Source organism: Opisthorchis viverrini, assembly GCF_000715545.1.
Source record: "Opisthorchis viverrini unplaced genomic scaffold opera_v5_117, whole genome shotgun sequence".
Taxonomy (NCBI): Eukaryota; Metazoa; Platyhelminthes; class Trematoda; order Opisthorchiida; family Opisthorchiidae; genus Opisthorchis; species Opisthorchis viverrini.
In genome coordinates, this window is record NW_008751771.1 from 1,011,915 (window position 1) to 1,022,510 (window position 10,596).

General features: G+C 42.1%; 1 protein-coding gene across 1 annotated transcript in view; it reads left to right on the forward strand.

Moving 5' to 3' along the window:
- T265_05853 (hypothetical protein) overlaps positions 1-4,532 on the forward strand; it is a gene marked incomplete at both ends in the record, with an annotated part of 7,851 nt that extends 3,319 nt beyond the window's left edge. Inside the window, 4 exons of the mRNA XM_009170974.1 lie at positions 319-385; positions 1,927-2,128; positions 4,039-4,213; positions 4,238-4,532. Coding sequence (XP_009169238.1) covers positions 319-385; positions 1,927-2,128; positions 4,039-4,213; positions 4,238-4,532 — 739 coding nt within the window. The remainder of the gene's footprint in view (positions 1-318; positions 386-1,926; positions 2,129-4,038; positions 4,214-4,237) is intronic.
- Between the last annotated feature and the right edge of the window lie 6,064 nt (positions 4,533-10,596).

Below are 10,596 nucleotides of genomic sequence, written 5' to 3' on the forward strand. Positions count from 1 at the left end.
GTCTCCCGTGAAAACCAAATTGATTTGCAGATGAGTGTATTTCTCGAAAAAAGTCCAATTTGGGTTCAAGTAGATCATAAGGTTGACGGAAACTCGGGGACTGCGCCCACCTGATGAGCCTCAAGAAGGGCGAAACCGGTCGTGCGCTGTCGAAGAGTTTTCAACAACCTTGTGAGTAGTTTGTTTTATGCTGTTTAAACTGTTTAGTGTTAGTTTCATCTATTTTTTTATTCGCCAAGCGCAGGGTCAGTATTCTTAACGCATTTTCATAACAAAGTGAAGCGAACAGCCAATGATATTTTCTTCATAATCCTGCAGTACAAAGATCCCAACTCCTCTTGCTGTTCAGTATTCAAGAGAACTGGGTGGTATATTACTGTTGTATGTACGTATGATTTTTATCTGGCAAAGCGAGATATTTTCGGCGAAATATTTTCGGTCTACGTGTGAACGAACCTCATAAAATCCATTCACTCTCAGGTAAATCATTGATTATCAAACCAGGAACAGGCATTGAACTGAAGCTGATAACCGAAATTCGACAAGTCGAAGTTATTCATCAACGAAACTGTTGATATCACAATGTGAATAAGAAGACCTGCCCAAACTACGCAGACTTTCACTTACATTTATGTAATACTGTAAGAATATATGCATAAATATTTGCACTAGGTCAGGCAGATTCAACAAAGTATATTCTGAACCGCTTAAGTGAACGTTCAGGCAGATTCAACAAAGTATATTCTGAAAGCGCAAGGATGTCCCGAAGAACGTGTTGACCTTAGAGCCACACGCCTCGCGACTCCACAAATTTATGAAACAACTGTTATTGACCAACAATTATCGCCCGTAACGTATCCAACGAAAAACAATAATAAACAAAAACACAATAGTTTCCAAAATTGGACAGCCAGAAGTAAACCACTGACCCCAATCAAGACTTGGGCTTTTTCTAACATTTATTAAGAAGTTATGCCTTATCCATCTTGCGATGTCTTTGAAAATGTGAAAATATTTCGGATGAATGATACATACCGAAGATCTTACTGTGGTGCAGACAATCTCGCAAAGTTTTTCACTGGGTCTGCCTCAATCGACTGAACACATCGGATTTCAGTCCTCACTAAGTAATTAGGAAAAGTACATTGGTAATACCAGTACTCGTGTCAGTTCCCTGTACGCTATACGCCAACATACTGTCTGCCAATCCTCATCACCTTGCAAAAGGACGGAGATAAATGGGAGCGAAAGCTGCTTGTAAGAGAAAGCTAGATGCGTACAGTACATCTTCGCAAAAGTACGTGTACCACTGACAACATGTCTGAAAGTTACCTACTTTCATTTTGTAAGTTCACAGGATTCATTTACGATAAATCCGTAGAGATTCGACCGTTGTACGAAAAGTGCGGTCGCGCGAAAGTTAACCCCATGGTATCTAATACCGAAAAAAACAGTTCAACAGATTAATTTAAACGACTCGGTTTGTGGTTGGAAGGAAAGTAGTAGCTTACAACTCAATATGCAGTATTGAGTTCTACGGTAACCTACTTCGACAGTGGCGCAATGAACGGGAAAAGTCTAATTCAACAAATTACCCTCAGCATACATATATCATCCTTTCTATCGGAGCGAACAATATTTTGCTACGAACGTAAAAAGTATCTGTCGTTCAACACCTAACAAGTATCCAGAATAAATTGCAGTATGTCGTGAATATTTATGGTAATTAGTAATATGTGGCGAAAACGGCACAAAATAGACGATGGGAGAAGAGCTTAACGAGTGTTGTGTTTTCAGAAGACAATACGGGGTTCATGCATAATTTTGCTAATATATTTTTCGTCTGATTTTCCATAAAAAAAGTAGGAAGGATCTATTCGATTGGTGTTGCATCTCTTCACCTTCCCTGACGCTACTGGGTTATAGTCAGAAGACAAGAAGGCGACCAGAAGGAACTGTGTATTAACGCAATTACAAACTTATATATATGATTCACTTGTGACCGTATTTGATAGTCGATCCACTCTTCTACACGCCCACATCGGTTCTCGGGCGGTTGTTCCTTTGTCTCGGTTGATCATAGATGTGTCTGTCTGTGCGCTTGTGTACGGGGTGCCTTGGCCATCGAGTGAGCATGAACTTTTCTGTGTCCCTTTTTGACCTTTCTCCGGCACATGTTGAAATCGTACGTAGTTCAGACGTGCGGGAGTACTCGCATGGCCCTGTTTCACATGATAGTTCCGCTGCGCAGTAGGTTGATGCGCCATGGTATTAGTTGGTATTACTATGATCCTAACCATGGTAATCATGACTCCAACACAAGATGGCAACAACGTTTTCCAGGTCAGTACATACACTAAAAAGGCCGCTTTCTAAGTATTCTTTGAGGGTTGTACTCAAGCTCTTGCCTTGGGTAAATCTCAGGAAGCTGTGAGAACAAATATGTGAGCACTCTTGCATTGGATGTAACATTCTTTTGCGATAGGAGCCAACTAGGCCAAACCTGCTATATGATTTGCGTACTGTTCGAAGAGTATGAATGAATTGTGATAACTTCTTGCAGCCTCATGCGACAAAACGATTGGTGAAAAATCGACTTCTACAGATGTTACACACTGAAGCTTGATTTCTTTAAAGTATCTATTACACAGTTAGTATAAAATGGTATATCACTCGTTGATCAATATGCTTTCCTTGGCAAAACCACAGAAGATGAGAACACAGTGTTTTACTTAATTCGCTGCTTTTTACTCCATGAAACTGGGGATTACAATCGATGTATCTTAACCTAAAACTCCTAGGTTTTTTTTTTGGGGGGGGGACAGTAATGAGCTATCGGACAGTTCGGTTCGAAGGTGTCAACACGTGTTTTGGACAGGATCAAGAGAATGCGGCAGTAGCATAAATCTTACTAAAATGTGGACGGCTGCTCCTGACAAAATGGACCACGGTTTTCACGAGCTCAAACGGCGTGAAAACCAGTCGAAAAGAACGGGCTGGATTCAACCAGTTACGATCTTTGAGTAGTCTGAGGATCAAATCAGTCGTAGATCAGATGACTGTTGGTCTGTTCACCGAGCGTGACAAGTTGCCTGTGAAATTTTTACCTCCAATCGTGAAGGAATCATTCATGCACGGTTTTTGAGGAGCTTCCTACCCACCTGCTTGTGGTTGTGCAGTTCGCAAGAGAGTAAATGATATTTCCTGATGTGATTGGCTGGCCGAAGAATAGCTTTATCCTAACTTCATCGGTTGGTTGCATGGTAGTCCGTATACCTTGTATTCGATTAGGTCGTCGGAAAGATCACATATGATAGACGGCATTGCATTTCTAATTATTGTTCTAATTGGTCTGTTTGGAGGTTGTCCTGTGTTATCGTCCGTCTTCCTCTGATTTGTTTGGTCATCCCAGTGCCTTCCAGAATTAGAAGTTACCGTCCTGCGCTTTGATTGGCCAGTCCGAAATTTGTGTTATCTTGTGGTTTGATTTCCCTGAGCTTGATTGCTGGTTGCGCTTCTCTGCCTTCAGCTAAGTGATTCCTGAGTTTTTTGTTCATTCAGAACCTTTCGATGTTCATTTCGATCCGTTTATTTATTGATTGGAGGCATATTCCAGCCTTGTCCATCAAGGCTTTAGATTCAACTCTGCTGTTTCTTCTCTAACGTTCTCCAATAGATCTTTGCTCACGAGACCTGGTTGACAGCTTCCGTCCCGATTGCCCCAATTAGTGTTGGTTACGATTCTCACATTGAACCTCGTACATCACATTTTTCTTCCCCGCCGTCATCCGCAAAGTATTTACATGTTTGCTGGTCACCGTGTTTGACTTCCTTATGTCATAAAGAACTTGGCCGAAGTGTTTAAATGAGAAGAATTCGGTCAACACTAATGTTACGCCCCCGTAGGAGTTTTTAGCCCATGTCAGAGCACACACAATGGACAAAGTGTGCGTTTCCCGGGGTGATAACTAAACTCAACTACGAACGGCTGTCACTGTGAATACTTCGGCCAAATACACTAACCACATGGACTGATAGACTGGGTCAATGTCGATCGATCAATAAACACGTCGACATTGACCCAGTCTATCAGCCGTTACGAGCGAAAGAACCACACGGCCACGGGACTCGGAGCTAAGAAACCTAACGGCAACCAACGGAGTAATTGGGTCAAAGGAAGAAAATCACGAAAAACAGAAGGCCAATCAAATGAGTAAAACCCACCCAATAAAGCAAGAAGGAAACGACCGAATCCCAGCACGTCAACCACATACAGAACTGCCGAATTGAACGTACCCAACGAACCAACCAGACACAGGAGGTTGAAACCACGTGAGATTCACAGAAGACCAATCAAACTACACGACTACCGTCTCCAGAACTACCAAATACTGTTTAGAAGCTATATAATCACAGGCAGAAGAGGAGGAATTCACCCACTAAACCCTGAACTGACGATGTCACCTCGATTGGTGATGAAACGTTTGCAATCCAACTGCCAAGCTCGGCGAACAGACCAACAACCAAACTAACCACGTATTACAACAATACTAATTTACTAGGCGCAGTCACGGCAAGACTCTCGATTTGTGCTAGCCACAGGCCAGACCAAAATCTGCGTTTAACAGGTGACTTGATGGTGTTACCTACTCGCCCAAAGCAATTGTTGACTCACAAACGATTTGCCTCTGTTCTAACAGTAGTCATTGCTGCGCCACTGCATACTTGGTTCCATATTTTCTACTGGTGTCTTTTTATCCTTACACGTTTCTTCTATTTTATGAATCTTGTAGTTGGACACAACCAACAAGAATGAGCAACGTGAACATGTGTCGCGACGTATGTCAACTGAACAACGAGAATTTTGGCACGGAGAGCATCCGGTCTCCACAGTCAGATCTCTTTCTATGCCTCGATCAAAGTGTGGGCTCTGGAAGCTTGCCTCTTTCCTCGGAGTAACAACAGATGCTGTGAAGTGTATTAGTGAAGTGCACTCATTTGCAAACAAATATGGTTTTGCGGGAGACTCGTCTGGAACATAGCTGAATATCTCGTTTATATTGTTTCTGAGGAACTGAAAGTGCTGCACTTGGCCCCTTGATTTTTTTAACTGGTACGATAGTCAGGGCTTATCAGTTAGACGTAGTTCCCGAGCTTCCGTCAATCTTATTCTCTACTTGAACCCGAATGGGACAGTTTCCGAGAAATACACTCACTTGCGAAACAATTTGATTTTTACGAGGGACTCAACTGAATGTCTAGTTTATGAAATTTTGTTCAACTGATTGTCCTTCATATAGACCGCCTCCTGTTTATTTTGGCACGATATTTAGGATATCAGGATGCATTTATAGACGTTATACACTACTCATAAGGTTACTCAAAATTACTCGACAGCCCATGACCGGTTTAGCTCTTCTTGGACCCATCAGGTAGACGCACTTGCCCAGTTCTAGTCAATCTTACGTTACACTTGAACGGAAAATTTCGCTGCCTTTTGACTGTCTACTTCGGAAACCAAATTTTTTAAGCAACTGAGTGTAGTTGTCTAATTTTATGCAATATGGATTCAGATAGAACGTGAAGTTGACGGAACCTCGGACACTGTGCCTACCTGATGAGCCGAAAGGAAGAAAAAAACCGGTCGTTGAGTTTTGAAGAATTTTCGGTAACTTTATGAGTATTGTATTACGTCTGAACTCAGTGTGCCTTCTACAGGCAGCATACGCACTTGGAGAGCGAACACCTTTTTTGGGGTTCCCAATGGTTTATGAGCTGTTCCATAATAAACCCAACCAAATAGCAGAACATTCCTGAGGATTCCGTTTTGATTGTTGTTCGCTCGGTAGCTCCATGAGGTAGATAGTGGGGGGATTCAAGCACCGTAGATGTTATTTCAACTGTAAAAATCGATACTATATTCTGGGTACCGGTCTCAAAGCCTTAGTCAGCCCCTGAACTATCATAAATTGCTGATTTATGTGGACAGACGGTGTCGGTTCACAGCAGCTTCTGCCTCATTTTAATCAAACATATTCACCGTTTTGATAAATGTACTTATCAATACTTATTGTATTTTTTTGCACTCTCAAATACAGCATGAATTGCGGCTGTCTATTATCCAGCCACATTTCGTTTGATTTGTCCTTTTCATCTCCAGGTCCGGTGCGACCTCAGGCTTCTCAAAGGCTTCATTACTAAGTTCCGTATGATCTGCATACAATGCGCTTAAGAAATACCTACTTAAGTATACCGTGAGTAGTAGTGGCAGAATTTATGCGAATATCGAAAATTTCATGTACATTCTAAAAAAAGTGCATGCTCTTCATGATTATTCCTGAGGTATTTGTGAAGCACACATTGAATGCACATCATGCACACACATGGATGTAATACACTACTATATAAAAACATCATAAACGGGAGATTCAGAGGGTTCGAAGGCGATTCTCTCGCAAAACCAAATTTGTTTGCAAACGGGTGTATTTTACTATCATGCACACATTGTTTTGCTTCGTGAAGATCTTTTTTTATCGCGCAGATACAAGGACAGATTTAGTATTCTGGCGGAACACCCACACAGATACAACATGTCCACGATGATATACACAAGTTCAGCTCTCATCCTCTAGTTGGCAGAGCAGCATACACTCTGTCGGTCGAGTTGTCCAAAAACACACTTATCAATCCATCGTAGCAATGCAAACATCGTTATCTAAACGGCTCGCTGTCCAGTGGAGATGACAACCTGTGTGGACTCCATCATGCGTGGGGAGGAACGCACATGCACATCAAACGCACACGATCAAACGTGTGTTTGCATAAAGCTATGTAATGATCTGGTCCGGTTAAACAAATAGTCCGATTGTAAACGTTACGTGTCTATTTCACGGCATCTGGCGCAAGATTTGTCGGTTAGTCTTATCTGGGATACACATGTGAGTGATTTAAAACAGCCTGATTTCAAGCGGTCTGTTAAAATGAATTCATAGTACCTGTGCCTAATAGCGTTGTATATATTGTACTCAAAAGTTATGAGCAGCGCTGACAATTTACTATGGCAGAGTTTTAGTAAACACCATCAGAGAGTTATAAACATTTGTTTGAGAAATTCAACTCTAGGTTTGACAGCTGTGCACCAGACAGCATATCAGGAAGCCATTAAGAAACCTATAAGGGTGAATCTAAGAAACTATACAAAACCTGGGTCTAGAAACTATGTGGTTCATTCTTAGAGAATGCGTAAATACCAACAGGCAATCCTACCACACGGACAATATTTCATTATCGCCAAATAGTAATTTCGTTGCATATGTCCAACTGAAGTGTTCTTATCAAATGTCACCTATTTGATAAAACATTCTCATTGTTTGGGACTCAATCTATGCGGAAATGCACCCATGGATAATGGTGTAAAGTTGGATACTACTGGTGGGGCATGGGAGTAGTATGTTTCTCGTAAATACGCTTTGCGTCTCTTGAAAAGTGAGAGCTATTACGGAAGTTGCGGAGTCGCATTTGCTTGCATTTGAGCAACAGTCACTGAATATACAGGAAAGTTCAGGAAGAGGATGGGTATTCGGTTTTTGTAAACAAGATGCATATGAGAATTTCGCCTCCCTGTCTGTAACTGTTCACTTGGACTTCTTCCTTCCAATGGTAGTGTTCGAGTTAGATAGCTCGGTCGGTTTGTGACATGCGCATGAATGATGACCCGCACACAAAAGTCGAGGTACTTGTGTAGCTTTCGTATGCATAATTCCATGGCAATCTGCGTCTGATACGATATCTCTTGGATGAATTTTTGCTTCAAATCTCGGCCATCTCCGGCGAAATTGTCTGAGTTTCCAAATAGACATGTTTGCTCATGTTATTGCGTTCACCACTATCCGAAATAAAGTGTAGCGCCTGATGAGTACGGTAGGAATGTCAGCATTCCAAAAGTATGATTATACATGATGGGCAGCAACTCATCAGATACTGAAAGCATGACACCTGAACATCGTATCCTAGTATGAGGAGAGGTGGCTCAGGACTAGAGACAGTCACTTATGGGGACTGAAGATCATCGTGGATATCTTGAAAAGCATGAAGCTAGAGAACTAATATTGTTTCAAGTGGTTGTTCATCTTGACTGCTACATCACAAAGCTAGAAATGAATCCCATTCATGATCGCAAACTCAACAGGGGGATAGAGAGCATACACAGGTTATTGGCTAGCGGAGTAAACTGAATGACGAACTTTGTCATGGGAACGGAACAGGCCAGCACAAGTTTTTGTACGTAGACCTCTGTACTACTTAGATGAATTCTGATAGTTTCTGCAGTCCATAGCAATCTAAGTTCATGACGAGCTCAGAAACACCCGGTATCGGACGAGGAAATCATTCTTGTTGTCTATGAAACGGACGGCTTCATCCAAATGCTGCGTCATTGAGCTCGAGTAGAGTTTCTTCCAGTCGCCACTCTGGGAAACTGAATAGTGCTGAAGTGTCCCATCGAAAAACATATGGTGCTTAACATGAACGGAAGCCGCTTAAACACTCAGGCCAATTGTTCACTGAGAATGAAACTGGGACTCATGTGTAGGTTAGTAGCCAAGTGGTTTGCCCCAATACAGTCCTTTACCATCCCACAGTCAAAAACGAACACACCACCCAATTTTGCTTTTAGTGGACTCCTCGCTGTATCGCTTCATCCGGTGGACACTGATGACTGATAAATTGCTTAGGGCAACTTCAACTGGTCTGTGCTTGGCTCTGAGGATAGAATTTCGACTTGGGGTTCAGGTCTACACAGGCCGCTCTTACAACTACGGCAACGAAATTTTTGATCTAGTGACAAGGAACGCCATACACGATACTGGAGGGTTGATCGGGAGACAAGTTTTTTTCAGTTGACGTTAGCGCACCTTTTGCTGGCAGTGACTCAGATGTAGTCACTGAAGTTTGGCATCTAGTGATGGAGAGTATTTTTGGATTACTTTTGGGCGTTTGCTCCTCAAATACACTTTAATATTTGCCCACGGTCACGTGTATCAGCACCGATGGCTTTCTCGTATCTACTTCGTATCTACTTATTCTTTAGCGATATTACCGTAGTCAAATAACAAAAGCAATAATTTCGCTTGCATTATCTTCAACCAGCTTCATACGTGCATTGGAAATCCCAGGACGGTTTATGGCATCACTACAAGTAAACTGGTCTTAATGTAATGAAGATCATTTCACAGACATTACCCAGTTTTGTTAGAGGTCGATACGTGCCACATGAAACGCAGACACGGCCAGTCTGCATGCTGCGCTTGGGAGCATTTACTGATCGACCAATTCTGTGAGTTGAATCTAGTCGACTCTAACAAACTTTCAAGGCTGACTTTCTAAGGAAAGTTTTGTCACGCAAACTGCCTTCATCCCAAATTAATTCATCCGATTACCCGGCGCGGTTTCCATTTGGAACCTGTTTGAACTACACGGATACTTCGATTTTCCGCCCCAAAAATTTGGTTTGCTGAGTTATAGACGGGGGATCATTCAGCATCTTCACTAGAACCCTACGGTTTCTCGCTTCTCCAAGACCGTCCAAACTGTTTGTCATTTAGCAACCTATCAAAGAGACAGAATTTTAAAAACTATCCATGAATTTTTTTTACTAAAACGGTTCAGAACCACTGTGTACTCAGAACAGCACTCCACTTCTAACACGCTGTGTAAAGACATAAACTACCTTTATGTAATCTTGTAATTTTTCAGTGGCCAAACTGGATGAAGCTTAATCTAAAAGATTAATTATAATCGTGATAAACAGCACTTGATAGCAGGTCATAAAACTGAACTTCTTTGTTGTGCGTTCTGGATTTCGCATCGAAAGTTCCGACCCACAAACTGTTATATCTGCTGATTCGTCAATCTGTGGTATCTGCTGCTGACCCGCTCCAGTGCCCAGTGCAGGAAAAAAATACTCACAGAAGGGAACACAACAGCTGTATTCCGAACAAGCGAGTGAGTGAGAGTGCAAAAGTTACAACGGCCCCACGCTATTTAGAGGGGACTTTCTGACATTGATCCAGGCTGTCTGATAGGCGTTAGTGATCACCCATCAACATCGATCGTGCCTCTGTGAAAAGCCTGAACGCTGATCACATTTGGTCGTGCTTCTGTGGCCACAAGAACACTCATCAGTCTTGCTGAATTGATTGAATGATTGATTGGCCTGGATGCTTGCCGGCTTTCCAGTTGAGTTTTTGGTGGAGCAGTAGGTTCCGGGCGTTCTGAAGTTGCTTTCAGGAATCTGACCCTCCTGATACACAGAATACACACGTGGTCACATGTCTCAAATTTCTCTTTTGATTTTCCTCATGCTTGCAGTGGTCATTCGCGGGTTTCAAGTGCTAACTCTCGTACCGAAACATTTTAGACTATCTTCGAATTTTATTACATGCGAAAACTGTTCAAACGAACACCCCAGGACAACCGTAATTAGATTAATATTTATTCGCTGACCTAGATCAACGACGAAAGGTTTTAAAGAGAACAGTTTTTAGTTAGCTTTTCCCATTTGACCCCCTTCATTATTGTTTGCCGAATCTAGCGTCA